Source organism: Benincasa hispida, chromosome 2, assembly GCF_009727055.1.
Source record: "Benincasa hispida cultivar B227 chromosome 2, ASM972705v1, whole genome shotgun sequence".
Taxonomy (NCBI): domain Eukaryota; kingdom Viridiplantae; phylum Streptophyta; class Magnoliopsida; order Cucurbitales; family Cucurbitaceae; genus Benincasa; species Benincasa hispida.
In genome coordinates, this window is record NC_052350.1 from 55737899 (window position 1) to 55760049 (window position 22151).

Below are 22151 nucleotides of genomic sequence, written 5' to 3' on the forward strand. Positions count from 1 at the left end.
ATGGTGTATGTTCAAAAAACGTGATATTAGGAGAGACTAAATATTTATTAAAACGAGGACAATAACATCGATACCCCTTTTGGACACGGGAATAACCAAGGAAAATACATTTTAAGGACTTTGGATCCAGCTTGGTATGCTGAGGCCGAACATCACGAACAAAACAGGTACAACCAAATATTCTGGGTTGAATGGGAAACAAATGTTGCTTGGGGCATAAAGTACGAAAAGGTATCTCACCCTTAAGAATGGAAGAGGGCATGCGATTTATTAAGAAACAAGCTGTGGAAACAGCATCAGCCAAAAGGATTTTGGAACATGCATCTGAAACATCAAAGCTCTGGCTGTCTCAAGGAGATGACGATTCTTTCGTTCTACAACCCCATTTTGAGATGGAGTATCAACACAAGAAGATTGATGAAGAATGCCATGGGCATCTAAATAAGACTTGAGTGTATGAGAGAAATATTCCTTAGCATTATCACTCCGTAGGATTTTAAGAATACCACTAAACTGAGTTTGAATATTGGCATGGAAGTTATGAAAATGAGAAAGTAACTCAGAACGACTTTTCATTAAATATAACCACATAACATGAGAATAGTCATCGACAAATGTAACAAAATACCTAAACCCTCCTTTGGACTCAACAAGACAAGGACGCCAAACATCATAATGGACTAATTCAAAAGGAGCACTAGCTCGTTTATTGACTCGAGGATACGAACTCAAACGATGAAATTTAACAAACTGACATGACTCACAATCGAAAGAAGACAAATGTTGAAGTTGTGGACGAAGAATCTTCAACACAGAGATAGACGGATGACCCAAACGACAATGCTCTTCAAAGGGAAAGGACACGCTAGAGCATGTGATGGCCGTAGGTGTTTGTGGTTCAAAGATGTAAAGACCTCCAACTTCACGCCCTTTACCAATAGTCTGTTTCGTCGTAAAATCCTGAAATAAGCAATAACCAGGAAAAAAGGAGACACAACAATGAAGATAACGAGTGAGTTTACTGATCGAAATCAAATTAAATGAGAAATTTGATAAATTTAAAACTGATGACAAAGAAATTGATTCAGTGAGATGGCTGGTTCCTGATCCTAAAACAGGAGTGGCGGTTCTATCAGCTATAGTGACATTAGGTGACGAGGTAGATGTACAAAGGGTAGAGAATAAACTGGGGTTACCTGACATATGGTTTGTAGCGCTAGAGTCAATTACCCATTTTGACGTGGAGGAAAGAAGGCATTTAGAAATGTTACCTGTCTCTGCGATGGTCGTAATGGGAGGAGAAGATGATGCCCTCAATGACACTTGATACTACTGAAATTTAGCAAACTCCCCTGCAGAAATCATAATTGACTTGTCAAGATTATCAGGAGTAGAGGCGACATGTGCAGAGGTGATGGCATCCTCTGACACTTATTCAATCTTCTGCATTCACGTTTCGTATGGCCAGGTTTATGACAATAATAGCAAACAACATCTCCTGGATTTGATCTCCATGAATAGTAGTTGGATCCATTCAACTTGTGTTCAGTTACTTTTGACACCATAGGAACAATCTCAGACATTACTAGTTTCTTATCAACCATTACCTCAAAAAGTAGACACCGGACAGCAAAGAATCAAACCCTAATTTACCGAAAATATGTCTACACAAGCAATGGGTATATCTATATACCCCAAACACACACACCACCAAGAAGAGCCAACAATACTGAGGAAACCTCACTGAAGACGGACGAAAAACGGCAGCGCACGCGCCGGCGCGTGGACGGACAGCAAGCTGGAACAGGCGATGCGTGAGCCTCACGCGCTGGTCAAATGGCAACCGGACTTTGGGGGTTTTGTAGATCGGCAGCTGGGCTTCTCTTTGGAATGGGCGGTGTCGAAAAAACAGCCCCTTTTTTTTCGGGCGGCAGCGACGGCTGATGACTGCGGCGGCAGCGACTAACGACAGCGAACGAACCGAAGACGGCGACTGTGAGTAAACTCACCTCTCCACAAAACCCTAAACGTATCACAAATAGGTTCTAAATTCTCAAACCCTAAGGTTCACAAAAACCCTAAGTTTATTTAGAGAGCTCTGATACCATGTAAAACTCTTAGGTTTGAGTAAGAATCAGAATGCTTTATTCATTCACCAAATATATGAATATATACAAATGTACAAAACATAGAAAAGGAAAATATCACAAAAGGAAAATATCACAAAATATTTACAAGAATGGAAAATCCTAATTATAGAATAACAGTCATGTTAGTTGTTGACATTTTACTTCACCTTCATCTTGCTCAACCCATGCTAGATGAAATTTCATCCTTAAATAGATTTTACCTCTAAAGAGTTAACATAATCTTAATAGTAGGAACCAAAATAAACACTCACTTTTTAAAAATTCAAGGACTAAAGCAAACTTTTTTAAAAGTTTAGAGACAAAAATAAAACAAGATTCAAAGTTCCAAGACCAACATAGGATTTAAACCTGAAAATATAGATTTAAAAGCTAGCAGACTCATGCAATTATAAAGCTAATGGATCATTAATTAGAAAGTGTGCATCAATTCCACAAACGTAAGCCAAGTATAGACACAGCTAGAATTGGAACGACCAAAGGGCTTGGCAAGGTGATGAGGAGAAATTCAGTCCCCCTCCCATTCAAAATATAAATTCAAAGAAAAAAAAAAATTCTCCAGTTTCATTTTAAGCAGCAGGCATGAGAGAATGGAGTGTGGAATGAAGACAATCAAAAACAACTTTGTGCTTCAAATTCTTCATTCTCCCTTCTTTAGTTTCTTCCATGTCTTTAGGGTTTTTCACTTTTTTTATTTGTATATTATGTTGGACTGACCCCTCTCCTGAAGAGATGGTGGATTCTCTTTGTTCCTTTTTCTTTTTTTAATAATTTTACTATCATTCAATTTCATATGTTTCTTCTTTTATAAATTTTTTAATTACTGAGTAAATAACATCTCTCTCCTTCTCGGAGGACTTCTAACGTCTCAAGCTACCTTTGTTACCCCCTTAGAGGCAAAGATCTTGGTAATTATTAAAGACATAGAATAATGACCAGTTAGTTACCAGGTTCCATAAACAGAAGCAAGTTGCACAAGTGAAAGTAAACCACAAGTCAGCCACACTTTTAAGAGACAAAACAATCAAACATTAATATGATACCCACCTTGGATGAGAGGTAGAAAGAAGACGAAATATTTGAATCTCCCAAAGCCACTGATATATAGGCAAACATAACGAGATAGCTTACCTGATAAATTTTAGAGAAAAAGGCTTAAATTAAACATGGTGATTCAATTAAATAAATGCTTAAAATACAACAGGTTGAGAAATAAGACAAAACTGCATTACTTAATATCATATCTTGCCTAAAATTAAACCAAAAAGATACCACTCTTCACTGACTTACAGCAATTGTCAGGATATCTGCAGTGCTTTCTCTTTTCAGTTCCTCCTCAATTGAGCTCTCAGATGAAAAAGAAAGAGTAAGATTCCTGGACTGCACTAGTGGCAGCAGTTCCTCCTGTCAATGTAAGTTGGAGCAATGTGCATTCAATTATCCCAAGACCCAACATAGAAAGTGGATAATAGTTCAATGACCAAAATTAAAATTTCAGATGTTTTAACCCATCTTCTTACATGATTCAAGTATAAAATTCATTATCATTTAAAAAAACAAAAACAAAAAAACAAGAACCATGAAAATTTTATTGATATAATGAAGAGAGACTAATGTTCAAACAGGAAATAAAAGAACTAAGAAGGAATACAAAGGGACTAAATAACAATCCACATAATGCTAAACCCTCCTCGAACGAAAGAACCAAATAATATAAATCTGTTCTTCATTTGTAAATCTCCTCTTCAGTTATTGTAGATATGTTCCCTTAGTTATGAACTTATAAGGGTTCTATCTTTTTTAGTGAAAAAAATAAATAAATAAAATAAAAACACAGAACAAAGTACGGAAAAATTTAAAGCTCTTTTATGATCCTTTCTTCATTTTTGCATCTGTTTAAGTATGGGAGAAACATGTTTTATCATTCACTGAATTGAAGCCGTAAGATGAGCTAGAGTAAAATTATTATTAAGGAAGGGTAATATATATCGTTACAACTGCCAGATAAAAGGAGAATATCATAGCCTTAAGAAAGAATAAGCTTGGAACAAAAGTAATACATCTGATTCCCAAATATACAAAATAATATCTAAAAAAGAAATATTAACCATAAAGGAAAAACTATCCCTCTTATATTGCCGGGAATCCCACATCCCCTTCACTTTTCTGAAATAGCACATCCAAAGACAGTTTTTAGATATTATATTGTATATTTGGTAGCAGTTATTGTGTTGGTAATCTACAATGCTCTAAGAAAATTAATTACACCTGAAAATGATATCATGTTGATATAATCCAAATAGCTCAAACAATATTGAAAGATAAAGATGAAAGAACACAATAACTTCCAAGTAATTCTAGATACTAGAACCCTCCCCCTCTTGAGTATTCTTACTCAAGCCTAAATGGCACTAAACTCATTAATCTTCACACTTTCCCACACATTTTACCCTACTTCCCACACACTTTACTCTACTTATAACTTCAATACTGATAGCAACTTCCCTAACTAGTTCTTAATGTACTACCCTTGATGCTCAAATAATATCCTTAACCACCATAAGATCATTCCTAAAACATATTCTAACAAACAATAAACCATGTGAACATGCAAATGATCAAGACTTGAAACATGCATCAGACCAGTGATCTCAAAAACGCTGTAAGCTTGCTTCAGAGAAAAGCTTAGCAAGGCACCATCACTAAGGGACGCACTCCAGCATGCCTCAGTATTTAAAGTGTGTTATGCATAGATATACTAAAATTCCCCATTCCTCTTAACAATCCCCTAATGAAGCTCTAGTTCATTATCTTATAATATTTCAAATTTGTAAAACTCTTAGGTTTGAGAAAGAATCAGAATACTCTATTCATTCACCAAAGACATGAATATATACAAGTGTACAAAGCATAGAAAAGGAAAATATCACAAAATATTTACAAGAATGAAAAACCCTAACTATAGAATTATAACACTGCCCCTCAAGTTAGAGCATATATGTTAATCATGCCCAACTTGTTAGATAGATAATCTATACATCTTCCATCCAATACTTTCGTGAAGATATCTCCTAATTGTTCTCCAGTCTTCACATATCCTAGAGATACCAACCCTTGCTGAATTTTCTCACGTACAAAATGGCAATCAACTTCAATATGTTTAGTCCTTTCATGAAATACTGGATTAGACGCAATATGAAGTGTTGCTTGATTATCACACCACAACTTTGTCGGTGTGGTGATTTCAAATCCCAACTCAACAAGAAGTTCATATATCCAAATCAATTCACACACAGATTGTGCCAGTGCTCTATATTCTGATTTTGCACTTGAACGTGACACCACATTTTGCTTCCTACTCTTCCAAGAAATCAAATTACCATCAACAAAAATACAATACTCTGAGGTTGATCTTCTGTCTTCTTTAGATTCTGCCCAATCGGCGTCTGAGAAACATTCAATATTAGTATGACCATAATCCTTATATAATAAACCACGCCCGGGAGCAGCTTTCAAATAACAAAGAATCTGTTCCAATGCAGTCCAATGATCAACTGTAGGGCATGACATGTACTGACTCACAATACTTACTGAATAGGCTATGTCGGATTGAGTCACTGTAAGGTAATTAAATTTTCCCACTAACCTCCTATATCTTTCAAGATCTTTTAGCAATTATCCATCTTTTGTGAGCTGTAAGTTGGACATCATTGGGGTACTACATGGCTTAGCCCCTAGCTTTCTTGTTTCAATCAATAAGTCAAGTACATATTTTCTCTGTGATAATAGAATTCCTTTCTTGCTTCTTATTACCTCAATTCCTAAGAAGTATTTCAACATGCCCAAATCTTTTTTATGGAATTGACTATGAAGAAAGGTCTTTAGAGACTGGATACCTAAAGCATCATCACCAGTAATCACAATATCATCCACATATAGAACTAACAAGATGACACCACCCTCAGATCTCTTAAAAAAGACTAAATGATCTGACCTGCTCTTCCGCATTCCAAAGCTTTCAATCACCTGACTAAATTTACCAAACCAAGCTCGTGGGCTCTGCTTTAATCCATACAAGGATTTACGAAGGCAACACACCGTTCCATTCTCCCCCTGAGCAACAAACCCTGGTGGTTGCTCCATATACACCTCTTCTTGAAGATTACCATGAAGAAATGCATTTTTAATATCAAGTTGGTGTAAAGGCTAGCTAATGATTGATTGAAGCTAATGAAATAAACAACTTCACAGATGCCATTTTTGCTACAGGAGAAAAAGTATCAGCATAGTCAACACCATAAGTTTGTGCGTAGCCTTTCGCTACGAGGCGCGCTTTTAACCGAGCAACAGAACCATCAATATTGACTTTAACTGCAAACACCCATTTGCAACTGATAGCTTTCTTTCCTGCAAGGAGAGAAACTAAATCCCAAGTACAATTATCATCTAAGGCAGTCAGTCATCTCCTCCACCATTGTGGCACACCAACCAGGATGAGATGAACAGTTTTCAGGATGGATACAGACTCTAAGGATGCAATGAATGAACATGTGGAAAGCGACAAATGGTTATATGAAACAAAAGAAGAAATAGGATGAGCACATGTACGTTTAACTTTACGAAGAGCAATAGGAAGATCATCACTCGTTTCTAGATCCAATGACAAAGTAGACTCTGGCACAGGGTATGGAACTGGAGGAGGTTGTCATCGAGTATAGACCTTAACGGTGGGTGGAAGAGTATAGACAGCCACGGGTAGAGATGAATCAGGAAGAGGATCGGAAGGAGAAATAACTGTGTAGACAAGGAAATCATCCTCTAATTCATTATGCCCCCCCTGACTCTTATTCGAAGAGAAAGACGGTGATGGAAAAAATGGGGTATGTTCCAAAAACGTGATATCAGGAGAGACGAAATATTTATTTAGACTAGGACAATAACACCGATACCCCTTTTGGACACGAGAATAACCAAGGAAAATACATTTTAAGGACTTTGGATCCAACTTGGTATGCTGAGGCCGAACATCCCGAACAAAGCAGGTACAACCAAATATTTTGGGTGGAATGGGAAACAAATGTTGCTTGGGGCATAAAGTACAAAAAGGTATCTCACCCTTAAGAATGGAAGAGGGCATGCGATTTATTAAGAAACAAGCTATGGAAACAACATCAGCCCAAAAGGATTTTGGAACATGCATCTGAAACATCAAAGCTCTGGCTGTCTCAAGGAGATGACGATTCTTTCGTTCTACAACCCCATTTTGAGATGGAGTATCAACACAAGAAGATTGATGAAGAATGCCATGGGCATCTAAATAAGACTTGAGTGTATGAGAGAAATATTCCTTAGCATTATCACTCTATAAGATTTTAAGAGCACCACTAAACTAAGTTTGAATTTCAGCATGGAAGTTACAAAAATGAGAAAGTAACTCAGAACAACTTTTCATTAAATATAACCACGTAACATGAGAATAGTCATCGACAAATGTAACAAAATACCTAAACCCTCCTTTAGACTCAACAAGACAGGGACGCCAAACATCATAATGGACTAATTCAAAAGGAGCACTAGCTCGTTTATTGACTCGAGGATACGAACTCAAACGATGAAATTTAGCAAACTGACATGACTCACAATCGAAAGAAGACAAATGTTGAAGTTGTGGACGAAGAATCTTCAACACAGAGATAGACGGATGACCCAAACGACAATGCTCTTCAAAGGGAGAGGACACGCTAGAGCATGTGATGGCCGTAGGTGTTTGTGGTTTAAAGATGTAAAGACCTCCAACTTCCCGCCCTTTACCAATAGTCTGTTTCGTCGTAAAATCCTGAAATAAGCAATAACCAGGAACAAAGGAGACACAACAATGAAGATCACGAGTGAGTTTACTGACCGAAATCAAATTAAACGAGAAATTTGGTAAATTTAAAATTGACGACAAAGAAATTGATTCAGTGAGATGGACGGTTCCTGATCCTAAGACAGGAGTGGAGGTTCCATTAGCTATAGTGACATTAGGTGAAGAGGTAGGTAGATGCACAAAGGTTAGAGAATAAATTGGGGTTACCTGTCATATGGTCTGTAGCGCTAGAGTCAATAACCTATTTTGACGTGGAAGAAAGAAGACATTTAGAAATGTTACTTGTCTCTACGATGGTTGTAATGGGAGTAGAAGATGATGCCCTCAATGACTCTTGATACTGCTGAAATTTAGCAAACTCCTCTGCAGAAATCGTAATTGACTTGTCAAGATTATCAGGAATAGAGGCGACATGTGCAGAGGGTGATGGCATCCTCTGACCCTTATTCAGCAATCTTCTGCATTCACGTTTCGTATGGCCATGTTTATGACAATAATAGCAAATAACACCTCCTAGATTTGATCTCCATGAATAGTAGTTGGATCCATTTAACTTGTGTTCAGTTACTTTTGACACCATAGGAATAATCTCAAACATTACTGGTTTCTTATCAACCATTACCTCAAAAAAATAGACACCGGACAGCAGAGAATCAAACCCTAATTTACCGAAGAGATGTCTTTACAAGCAGTGAGTAAATCTATATATCCCAAACAAACACACCACCAAGAAGAGCTAACAACACTGAGGAAACCCACAGAAGACGGACGAAAAATGATGGCGCACGCGCCTACACGTGCCGGCACGTGGACGGACAACAGGTTGGAACAAGCAGCGCGTGAACCTCACGCACTGGTTAGATGGCAACCGGACTTTGGGGTTTTATAGATCGGCAGCTGGGCTCCTCGTTGGACTGGGCAGTGTCGAAAAAATAGCTTCTTTTTTTTTTTCCCGCGGCGGCGGCGGCTAACGACAGCGAACAAACCGAAGACGGCGACTGTGAGCAAAAGTGTAAATTCACCTCTCCACAAAACCCTAAACATATCACAAACGGGTTCTAAATTCTCAAACCCTGATGTTCACAAAACCCTAAGTTTGTTTAGAGAGCTCTGATACCATGTAAAACTCTTAGGTTTGAGAAAGAATCGGAATACTCTATTCATTCACCAAAGATATGAATATATACAAGTGTACAAAGCATAGAAAAGGAAAATATCACAAAATATTCACAAGAATGGAAAACCCTAACTATAGAATTATAACAAAAATAATATATCTGTTCATGTAGAAAAATTTATTTTCCAGTTGTGCATTTTGCATAAATATAAAAGAAAAAGGAAGCACCATAAGTTAGAATGCAATAGCATGGAACCTAATAACAGAACAGCCTTAGAGTGCAACAACTACATATTTTACAGGAGTAAAAAATGTGAGGTGATGCGTCAATCTAGAATACTGATCCAGCGTTTCTAGCAACTATGAAACTAAGAAAGCAAACTGTTCAAAGTTACAAACCTTAGCTAATTTGACAAAAGCTTTTTCCCACGCTATTGCTTTCCCATTCTCATTGCCAACAGAATCCATTGCATTATTGACAGGATATGTAACAACAAATGCAGAGGCCTGACATTAAAGAATCAAGACAATATTAGGAAAACGCAGTAAAAACATCTAAATGTATGGGAGCAAATACAACCTCAGAATAATTGTTCCCAACAAATCCACCCAAGGATGTGCTGGGATCAAGCGGAGCCTTGAAAGCACTGAAACATGTCTCTGTGGAGGTATAATGCTGAAAACAACATTTTACAGGCTCAAGGTTAAAATGTTTACAGTTAAAAAGTGTAAACAAAGAAACCCAATTTTAAAATATCAACTAGACACTTTGTAGGCGGTGAAACTAGAATAAGAAAAATAAGTATTATGACGACGATAAAAGTTTACCTGGAAGCAATACTCAGCATGTTCCACTCCTCCATAGTCATCAAAATTTTCAGGGTTCATTTTAAAGTACTATAAGACAAAGGGAAATGGATGCGTAAATTTATTTTCTAAAATATTCATGAACATGTATTTTATAGAAATTATTTTAATTTTAGCATTTCTTTTTTAAATAATAACTTCAAACATATTATTTAAGCTTTTAATCACTGACCAACTTTAATAAGGACAACCAATGTAGTTTTACTTTTATATGGTAGTGATTAATTTGCATAAATCAATAATTAACATAGATATTAATGAATTATAATTACAGCAATTAATATTATTTATAATAATCATTAAGGCCTTGTTTAACAACCATTTCATTTTTAGTTTCCAAAACTTCACTTGGATTTTGAAAACACTGAGGAGAAGTAGATAAAAAAACAAAGAAGCTCATACGTGGAACTCGTATTTATAAGCATAGTTTTCAAAAACCGAAAACAAAATATTAAATAGGGCCTAAGTTACATGTATTCAGATTTTTGCTATATTTGAAAATCGTTCTGTTCAGCTATTATTTTTAATATTTTATTCAAATTATGCCATTGCAGCTAATCATAAAACAAATTTAATGCATAAAATGAAATAAGATAAGAAAGATTCTTCAATACAGAACATGTGGAAAACGAATAAACAAACAAAGAAGATTTAAATTCATTTGACAAACTGAGTATGATAAAACATTCACTTCCAAAATGAAGATGGTATGGAAAAAAAGGAAATGTCAAACGTCAATGGACGGTCGTTTTTTTCCTTTTCGTTTAATGAAACAATTCCATTGATAAATGAAATCAAGGAGTAAAACTCCAAACACTTCATTGGCGAATTACGAGAATGATGCCCAATTGGACATGTGCCAAAGAGAGTAAACTCCAATTGGAAATGAATTACAAGAATAATGCCCAATTGAAAATGGCATCTAGCATATGTTAACCAAGATGCCAATTGGAAATGTAAAACGTCAATGGACAGTCAATTTCATCGCACCATAGCATGAAGAAAAGTGAAACAAACTTTATCCAATTTGAACTGAAATAGCATAAAACCTGTAGAATACTTTGTGTGGCACAATCCTCACCGAGTGGCTTCAAGCATATATCATTTAGGGATACAACTGAGCCAGAATAGTTTGCAACAAGTTCATTGACCTATTGAAATTGTAGCAAGAAATAAATTTGAAAAGAACTTAGACGTCAATTCAGACTAAATAAGTGAGAAAACAGGAACAAATAGACGGAAGAAGCACCAAGTGCTCAAAAGACCTTATTCTGTATATCAAAGAGTAATAGAATATTATCCTCCGTAACTATACGTGGTGCCCTGCCATGCCTTCCTCCGGGCTTGGTTGCTATTATCAACTGAAACACATCCGAGCACCACACACGTTGCCATTAACTATCAATAGTGGATAACACAGAACTTTAACTATTATTTGAGAGGGAAAGAGACTGGGAAGAAAATGTGGCCATAATCATAAAAAACTACTACATACTAAAGATAATAAATGAATAAAGTAGGACGATTTCAGAACTTTTTCTTCTGGAAACGAATTTATAAGGGCCTATTTGGTAGAAAATTTGAAAATGAGAAATTGAAAACAAGGGATTTAATGAAAACAAAGTTGTATTTCATGTTTGCAGATATGTGTTTAATAGCAGATTCAGAAATTGAATTCTAATTTTAACAAATTTTAAATAATTTGTTTGATCCTACATAAAACAAGTTGTAGTTACCCACTAATATTGAGTTTACAATAAATTATTGTTAATTAATTTATTTATGAATATGGTTTATGTTAAAAAAATTTATATAATTTTTATTTTGTAATATTATAAATTTATAATACATTACATAATATATATTGTAGTTTTAAGAAAATAATTGAGTTTATAACATGACATATTGTATTTCTAAATATTTTAATCTTTATTTAATATAATTCTACATTTTAAATTTTAGAATTCAAAATCTGAATACAATGAGAACATATAGTGTTGTTTTCTGAATTTGCACTGTTTGGATCACAAAATCTGAAACACTTTTCAGAAACAAAATCTGGTTGTCTGTCAAACACATATTTGCTGAACTCTACCAAACAGGCCTAAGATTTTCATGTCAACACTTTCAAGAATATCACAAAAACCTTTTGATCCTTAAAAATTAACAGTTTCACTCTACCCAATATCACACCCAAGGCATTGCACTGCAAATCGAGATGTCTGCATCCTTGCCTTCAAGTTCACCCATGGAAAAACCAAACACTCACAGAAGTTTAACTTCAAATGTTGTCACTATACTCGTGCTATTATTGTTATCAAAGGAAATCTTTTGTTCACTTAGATTGAAATTTTAGTCCCTTTTACTTGTCAATTGTACGACGTCCTCTGAGTAAGTTGGGTCATATACAGAATTATAATCAACGTCTCTTTATAACATGATCGAGTTTACTTTTTAGTTTCCTTTTATCTTAGGTTGAGATATCTCAGTGGACACTGGACATCAAATGGCTAAATATTTAAGAGTTAGAAAAACTATAGAATAAACAACCCCGTTACCTGTTCAATTCTGTAGAAAGGTGCAAGATGGCTGTCAAAAAATTGCTTCTCTGCTGCCGCTTTACTCCCATGACCTACCCATAACTGCAATCTCAAATCAGTTATGTCTACATCAAATTTAGAATGCTAAATTATACACGCACATGCAAAGACATAAAGGAAGAGAGGAAACAAGGCACTAGCTAGCAAATTTTATTGTGATTAGGCATTTCATAAGGAAGCCTGAGTTTGAGCTTGATCTGAGAATAGAAGCCTCCGCAATCATTCTAGGAGGAGGCCATTGTTCCTCTTTTGAAAGCAACTATGCTGAGGCCATCAAGAGGAGGGGAAGCGAAGTCCACTTCCAGTTGACAAAATGGCTACCAAAGTCAAAGACAAGTTCCTTTATAGATGAAATCGGTAGTGAGGTTTTTCACATCTTTGACAAATTTAAATGATAATTTAAATCAAAAGTTCAATGATAATTTATCAAATTTTGGAGTTTAAGAGACCATATAGAACAATTATGTAAAGTTCAAGACAAAAAATATAGTTGTATAACAAACAAATACATATAGATTGGACGTGTACTTGCTACCATAACAAGACCATAATAAAATACAGCAAACTGGAAGAAATCCCACAATTATATGAATTTAGTAAATATCTAAAGCTAGATACTTCAACATCCCCTAACAATGTGCCAAAAAAAAATATGATACCTTCTCTGGCCGGGTTTCAACTTTAAAACAAACCAGACCCATGCAGAGAATAAGAACAATTGATAAAGAGGTACACAGCACTAGGATAGGGTTCCGAGCAACCCAAGCTCCGTATTCCCTAAAAATATAAGATTGGATATAAGAGAGTAGAATAGTTTTATGCTTCACCATCTAGCTGAGGACAAGACATTCACCTATAAAAGTTAGAAATGTATCCTTGAATAGTGGAAAGTTGAACACCATTCCTCAATGTAAGATGCACCCCATGCTCCTGAAGATACAAGTAAAAAATGAATAAGGGCAAATTAGAACATAGAACATTGGCAACAGACCTTTCCATTCATGAAAAACACCACACCGAAAACTATGAACAACCATCTTGTGAAGAAACTGTGAGAAGGAGATCACAAGCTAGGTTCTCTGTTGCCTAGAATAATTAAATACTGAAAATTCACAATAAGAGCACTGCTAAGGAAACCAAAAGCGTTCAACTAAATGTTTTAATGAATATATGCTAAAAATAATTCAAATGTTATAGTGACCCTAAAGAACAAAAGATCTTCAAATATTGGAACAAAATTCTGACTGGTGTCATAACACCCAAGGTATGGGGAGTTTTTTCCACGAAAGAAAATTGTTAAAGCAATTTATTTTTTGGGGGTTTGGGAGGGTGGAGTTTTATCAAACATACAGCGCACATACGATATTTTGGAAAAGATTCAGAAAGATGAAACAACGTGGTGTAATTGTGCAAACCGAAACCACAAATAAAATCTAATGCCCAAGGTGAAATGGAAAATAAAAGAAATTAAATTAAACATGACAGTGAAACTTGCCTTTGTTGCACCATTCTCATTCTCTTCCAAGTTAACAGACTGGATCTCACCATCGTCTCCAATGTTTAATAAGGGTTCTCCCCTAGCTGAAGACCTCCTACTCTCTCTTGTAGGATGAAACAAAGCCCATCCAAGGAATGAGGAAATAAATATAACATAAAGTATTGTGATTGAGAAGTCAATGCAGCTGATCTGCACAAATCAACGTGATACTTAAATTCATAACAATATGCTAGAAGTTAGTACACTAAGCAGAAATAATTTATATGGTACAGTTGCTGTCCATACTCCAAAGTTCCAAAAGCTGCAATAATTTTAGTGCCCAAGTATCTGAGTTTATTGTCCAATGAATTTAGGATATGTGAACATAAAGTTAGGATATCAAAACTTGAATCCAACCTTAAGAGACCAAATATTGATGGTGCAGGCATTGCTTTTTGGTGGAGGAGGTTCTAAGCCAGAGCACACAGGAGACGAAGGGCAATCACCACAGGAGCAGCCCAGTGAAGTGTCACCACATGAATAAACAGACACGTTCATAAGCTCCATTTGAGATGACTTTGAAGGGTTCACTTTAAAATTTATGGCATAAGGTGATCCAGGAAAACCAGGGGCTACTTTCTGACCAAGAAATGCAAAAAATTCTGACAAAAAATGCATACAAAATGTTAATAAGAGTTTAAGACTTCATTATCAAGCAGAAACAAAGAAAAATATTCTACATTCTGCATCAGAAAAATAACCAGCAGAAATCTATTCAGTCGAATTGATTACGAGCCTATGGATACTTAACATGATACTGATTCAGCTATTGGGTACTATCTTACAGGATATCCAAAAGTCTATGAGCCTTCTCAGACACCAAATTTAAACCTTTCTAATTCTCGTTCCTTCTCTTTTCTGCCCATCACTTCTGTGTCCTAATCGTCTAAACCAATTGAAACTGATCCCAACTCAATCTTACGCTAACATAATTAGGATTACATTCCCATCCTTCCTCAACTAACCATCAGTGATCTTTCTCCTACCCCTCCTAGCATGTATATAAAATGTACGGGTGACTTGGACGGCCTATTGGTGGCATGATACAAATATTTAAATTTGATAACCAGCAAATAACAGTTGGAAACTTGGAATACTGTCTTTCTTGATTGCCTTACATTAGAAACATAGCACTCACTAATAACAGTAACATCACTTTTTATACATAGAAATAATTAACCAAGAGTAACATTGGCAGATAATCCACTATCACACTCAACAATAACATGAGTAATCAGTCTTTGGAACAGTGGTACAAAAGGTTAAAAGAATCTGAGAAAATATAATGTATACTAAACAATGAAGAAGGAAAAACAGTGAGAAATCCGTAAGACATCACCTGTGCTCATATAGATGAGACAAGCCGATCATCAACACTCCTCAAGATGGGGTTAGAGACGTTAGTTAAACTCAACTTGGCCTTTGATTCTTCATATATAAATTCTTATCCAAAAAAGAATTCTTCATACATAAATCTTAGTATTGCCAATGTCAATATGTCAACTCTACATGTTAGACAGCTTGGGAGATCATCAGCACGACATCTTCCACAGTTGACTAAATTTTACATGCTGAACGGGTATGCTACATGAATTTGGATTCACCAGGGTTGTTCATAGCAACATTAAGGAGAATTTAGAGGGGTCTTTGGGTGGCCCAATCACAGGAAGAACCCACAATATTTGGATGAATGCAACCAAAGCTTTGATGTGAAAACTGAAAAGTATGGCTAGAACGAACAATAGAACTGTTTGAGGACAAACAAGAGAATGGGAGAAAACTTATGCACTAACTTAATTCATATCAGCTCCCTGGTCCGTTCGCTAGCCAGCTCTTCCTGAAATTACTCATTTTGTAGTTAATTCCTCCTGCAGCAGTTTTTCGTAAACTCTTAAAGTTGTGGTTTTTCTCCTTTCTGTTTTTTCTCAATTCAATCTATAAAACTCTTAGGTTTGAGAAAGAATCAGAATGCATTATTCATTCACCAAAGATATGAATATATACAAGTGTACAAAGCATAGAAAAGGAAAATATCACAAAATATTTACAAGAATGAAAAACTCTAACTATAGAATTATAACACTCCCTCTCAAGTTGGAGCATATATGTTAATCATGCCCAACTTGTTACATAGATAATCTATACGTCTTCCATCCAATGCTTTCGTGAAAATATCTCCTAATTGTTCTCCAGTCTTCACATATCCTGTAGATACCAACCCTTGCTGAATTTTCTCACGTACACAATGCAATTCAACTTTCAATTATGTCTTTAGTCCTTTCATGAAATACTGGATTAGACGCGATATGAAGTTGTGCTTGATTATTCACACCACAACTTTGTCTGGTGGTGATTTCAAATCCCAAACCTCAACAAGAAGTTCATATATCCAAATCAATTCACACACAGATTGTGCCATTGCTCTATTCTGATTCTGCACTTGAACGTGACACCACATTTTGCTTCTTACTCTTTCCAGAAATCAAATTACCACCAACAAAAACACAATACCCTAAGGTTGATCTTTCTGTCTTCTTAGATCCTGCCCAATCAGTATCTGAGAACATTCAATATTCGTATGATCCCATAATCCTTATATAAATAACCACGCCTGGAGCAACCTTCAAATAAACAAAGAATCTGTTCCAATGCAACCCAATTGATCAACTGTAGGGCATGACATTGTACTGACTCACAATACTTACTGAATAGGCTATGTCGGGTCGAGTCACTGTAAGGTAATTAAGTTTTCCCACTAACCTTCCTATATTCATTCAGGATCTTAAGCAATTCTCCATCTTTTGTGAGCTGTAAGTTGGGCATCATTAGGGTTACTACATGGCTTAGCCCCTAGCTTTCTGTTTCAATCAATAAGTCAAGTACATATTTTCTCTGTGATAATTAGAAGTCCTTTCTTGCTTCTTTATTACCTCAATTCCTAGAAGTATTTCAACAGTGCCCAAATCTTTTTTATGGAATTGACTATGAAGAAAGGTTCTTTAGAGACTGAGTACCTAAAGCTCATCACCAGTAATCACAAATATCATCCAACATATAGAACTAACAAGATGACACCACCCTCAGATCTCTTAAAAAAGACTAAATGATCTGACCTGCTCTTTCCGCATTCCAAAGCTTTCAATCACCTGACTAAATTTACCAAACAAGCTCGTGGGCTCTGCTTTAATCCATACAAGGATTTCAGAAGGCGACACACCGTTCCATTCTCCCCCTGAGCAACAAACCCTGGTGGTTGCTCCATATACACCTCTTCTTGAAGATTACCATGAAGAAATGCTTTTTAATATCAATTGGTGTAAAGGCTAGCTAATGATTGATTGAAGCTAATGAAATAAACAACTTCACAGATGCCATTTTTGCTACAGGAGAAAAAGTATCAGCATAGTCAACACCATAAGTTGTGCGTAGCCTTTCGCTACGAGGCGCGCTTTTAACCGAGCAACAGAACCATCAATATTGACTTTAACTGCAAACACCCATTTGCAACCGATAGCCTTCTTTCCTGCAAGGAGAGAAACTAAATCCCACGTACAATTATCATCTAAGGCAGTCAGTCATCTCCTCCACCATTGTGGCACACCAACCAAGATGAGACAAAGCCTCGTGAACAATTTTCGGGATGGATATAGACTCTAAGGATGTAATGAATGAACATGTGGAAGGCGACAAATGGTTATATGAAACAAAAGAGGAAATAGGATGAGCACATGTACGATTACCTTTACAAGGAGCAATAGGAAGATCATCACCCGTTTCTAGATCCAATGACGAAGAAGACTCTGGTACAAGGCATGGAACTGGAGGAGGTTGTCGTCGAGTATAGACCTTAACAATGGGAGGAAGAGTAGAGGTAGCCACAAGTAGAAATGAATCAGAAAGAGGATCGGAAAGAGAAATAACTGTGTAGACAAGGAAATCATCCTCTAATTCCTTATGCTCCCCATGACTCTTATTCGAAGAGAAAGACGGTGGTGAAAAAAATGAGGTATGTTCAAAAAACGTGATATCAGGAGAGCCTAAATATTTATTTAGACTAGGACAATAACACCGATACACCTTTCGAACACGGGAATAACCAAGGAAAATACATTTTAAGGACTTTGGATCCAACTTGGTATGCTAAGGTCAAACATCCCGAACAAAGCAGGTACAACCAAATATTTTGGGTGGAATGGGAAACAAATGTTGCTTGGGGCATAAAGTACGAAAAGGTATCTCACCCTTAAGAATAGAAGAGGGCATGTGATTTATTAAGAAACAAGCTGTGGAAACAGCATCAGCCCAAAAGGATTTTGGAACATGCATCTGAAACATCAAAGCTCTGGCTGTCTCAAGGAGATGACGATTCTTTCGTTCTGCAACCCCATTTTGAGATGGAATATCAACACAAGAAGAGTGATGAAGAATGTCATGGGCATCTAATAAGACTTGAGTGTATGAGAGAAATATTCCTTAGCATTATCACTCCGTAGGATTTTAAGAGTACCACTAAACTGAGTTTGAATTTCCGCATGGGAGTTACGAAAATGAGAAAGTAACTCATAATGACTTTTCATTAAATATAACCACGTAACACGAGAATAGTCATCGACAAATGTAACAAAATACCTAAACCCCCCTTTGGACTCAACAGGACATGGACCCCAAAGATCATAATGGACTAATTCAAAAGGAGCACTAGCTCGTTTATTGGGACTCGGGAACGACTCAAACGATGAATCTAGCCAACTGACCATGACTCACAATAAGAAGACAAATGTTGCAGTTGTGGACGAAGACTCTTCAACACAGAGATAGATGGATGACCCAAACGACAATGCTCTTCAAAGGGAGACGACACGCTAGAGCATGTGATGGCCGTAGGTGTTTGTGGTTCAAAGATGTAAAGACCTCCAAATTCCCGCCCTTTACCAATAGTCTGTTTTGTCGTAAGATCCTGAAATAAGCAATAACAAGGAAAAAATGAGACACAACAATGAAGATCACGAGTGAGTTTACTAACCGAAATCATATTAAACGAGAAATTTGGTAAATTTAAAACTGATGACAAAGAAATTGATTCAGTGAGATGGACGGTTCCTGATCCTAAAACAGGAGTGGAAGTTCCATCGACTATAGTGACATTAGGTGAAGAGGTAGATGTACAAAGGTTAGAAAATAAACTGGGGTTACCTGTCATATGGTCTATAGTGCCAGAATCAATGACCCATTTTGACGTGGAGGAAAGAAGACATTTAGAAATGTTACCTGTCTCTGCGATGGTCGTAATGGGAGTAAAAAATGATGCCCTCAATGACTCTTGATATTGCTGAAATTTAGCAAACTCCTCTGCAGAAATCGTAATTGACTTGTCAAGATTATCAGGAGTAGAGGCGACATATGCAGAGGGTGATGACATCCTCTGACCCTTATTCAACAATCTTCTGCATTCACATTTCGTATGGCCAGGTTTATGACAATAATAGCAAACAACACCTCCTGGATTTGATCTCCATGAATAGTAGTTGGATCCATTCAACTTGTGTTCAGTTACTTTTGACACCATTGGAACAATTTCAGACATTACTGGTTTCTTATCAGCCATTACCTCAAAAAATAGACACCGGACAGCAGAGGATCAAACCCTAATTTACCGAAGAGATGTCTTTACAAATAGTGAGTATATTTATATATCCCAAACAAACACACCACCAAGAAGAGCCAACAACACTGAGGAAACCCACAAAAGACAGACGAAAAACAACGGCGCACGCGCCTACACGCGCCGGCGCGTGAACGGACGGCAAGATGGAACAACAGCGCGTCAGATGGCAACCGGACTTTGGGGTTTTGTAGATCGGCGGTTGGGCTCCTCGTTGGACTGGGCGGTGTCGAAAAAAACAGCTTTTTTTTCGGCAGCGGCAACTAACGACGACAACTGTGAGCAAAAGTGTAAACTCACCTCTCCATAAAACCCTAGACGTATCACAAACAGGTTCTAAATTCTCAAACCCTAAGGTTCACAAAACCCTAAGTTTATTTAGAAAGCTCTGATACCATGTAAAACTCTTAGGTTTGAGAAAGAATCAGAATGCATTATTCATTCACCAAAGATATGAATATATACAAGTGTACAAAGCATAGAAAAGGAAAATATCACAAAATATTTACAAGAATGGAAAACCCAAACTATAGAATTATAACACAATCAACAAAGCTTGGTTTATTATGAAAAATGAATTGATAAAGTAAATTAATAATATCAAATTGTTGTAGGAGTAATGACTCATTTTGGAACTTGAGTTTTCATCGAAACCTAAATGACAATGTAGTTGATGAATGGGCCAGTCTCCCTCCTCATCTTCTCTCCTTAGTTAATCTAAGGAATATTAATGATTCATAGATATGTCCTCCAGATCCTATAAAACCTTTAACAGTTTTTTCATTGATGGAGGACTTAAAACATGCTAAAGATACATCTCTTTATAACCTTTATTTGATGATTTGGAGGGAACCTTATACAAAGAAAATTAAAATTTTCTTATGAGAACTTAGTCATGGAAGTACCAACACCGCCAATCGCATACAAAGGAGAATGTCTTATATTTTCCTTTTTCCTTCTTGGTATGTGATGTGTCTTCCTAGTGATGAATATCCATGCCATCTTTTTGCCCCCTGCTCTTTTGCTTCTCGTTATTGGTTTATAATTTTGGATGCTTTTGGTCAATGACTGTCCAGTAATAGATGTTGTTGCTTCCATCTTTGTGGGTCATCCTTTCCATGGTGTGAAGAAAATGTTGTGGTTGGCTTTCAACATGGTTTTTTCTTGCACACTTTGATGTGAAAGCAATGGGAGATTTCAAGGACTCTTCATCAAATTTTGATGGTTCGTTGGACTTGTATTTCATGCTCTTTACTGGTGCACAAGTTTCTGTCTTTTTGATGATTAGTCTTACTATTGTAATTTCCAATTGGAAAGCTTTATTTTAATGTACCTCTTTGTGCTTTTAGGAGTTTTTATTCTCCCCATTTCATTCATGAAATTGTTTCCCTTTACAAAGGAAAAAATAATATCAAACAATGTAAAACAAATATAGGTGAGCAATTTTTTAAATAGATAACAGACGCATCAATATATAAAGAACACATTTTATGATGATGATCTCAAAACAAGAAATATTACCTTCAAAACTTTTAGCACCACCACCGACAAAATCTAAGGCCCGCGTATTCATTGTACCAAATTTAACATCCTTGCAGGAATCGTAAAGACCTTTTCCAAACTTCTCAGTTACATAGTAGTCAATGCCGTCCACAGTCATACTTCCACCAACCTATGCATAGTCATCATTTGTGAAGATAGCTCATTACCTAGTTACTAATTGCATCATAATTCAAAGGAAGGCAGCTAGAAATATCTCAATTCATAATGTATAAACCTGAAGAAAGTTTTATGGTTCATGACTGACTTTTGAGTTTTCATAATGATAACACACTAGTATAAAAGTGAAACTGCCCATCTAGCCATGGAAAACATTCATTCATCAATGCTCTTATTTCAGAATTATATTGTCCTATCAGTAATGATACTATTGAACAATTGCTAGCACTACAGTAAAAGCTAACCAGCATGCTTTACCTCAGCAATGGACGTCACATTAATAAATAAACTCTGCCTTGAAGAGCAGGAAAGCTCACAAAAAAGATTTAGGAAATTCCTCAAGCATGCTGGACAGCCCACAAAAAGTGGAATAGCCTGCAGTTAATGGAAACAATTGTGTTTATGAAAGAGAGGGGGGAAAAAACAGAAGCCACACACTTAGCAAACCCATTCTATATCAGGTGGCAAGCATCTACAAGCTATAAAGCAGCTAGCATTTTGCACACAAGAGTACAACATGACAAGAAACAGTACATTCAAAGAGATGGATAGTCGCTTAATTAAGAAAAGCTTGAAGATAGTATCATATTCATATATATGCCTCGTGCTCCTAAACTATCAAGGAACAGGAGA

The 22151-nt window shown here is 36.3% G+C and overlaps 1 protein-coding gene across 1 annotated transcript in view; it reads right to left on the minus strand.

The window, feature by feature from the left end:
- The window catches only part of LOC120070828 (NPC intracellular cholesterol transporter 1-like), a 63445-nt gene that overhangs the window by 39934 nt on the left and 1360 nt on the right, over nt 1-22151 (minus strand). The window contains exons 5-18 of the mRNA XM_039022713.1: nt 21777-21893; nt 21321-21471; nt 14495-14739; nt 14096-14287; nt 13454-13530; nt 13260-13377; nt 12559-12642; nt 11266-11361; nt 11050-11151; nt 9962-10030; nt 9714-9809; nt 9533-9640; nt 3438-3551; nt 3195-3278 (exon numbers count right to left, since the gene is read on the minus strand). Coding sequence (XP_038878641.1) covers nt 3195-3278; nt 3438-3551; nt 9533-9640; nt 9714-9809; nt 9962-10030; nt 11050-11151; nt 11266-11361; nt 12559-12642; nt 13260-13377; nt 13454-13530; nt 14096-14287; nt 14495-14739; nt 21321-21471; nt 21777-21893 — 1653 coding nt within the window. The remainder of the gene's footprint in view (nt 1-3194; nt 3279-3437; nt 3552-9532; nt 9641-9713; nt 9810-9961; nt 10031-11049; nt 11152-11265; nt 11362-12558; nt 12643-13259; nt 13378-13453; nt 13531-14095; nt 14288-14494; nt 14740-21320; nt 21472-21776; nt 21894-22151) is intronic.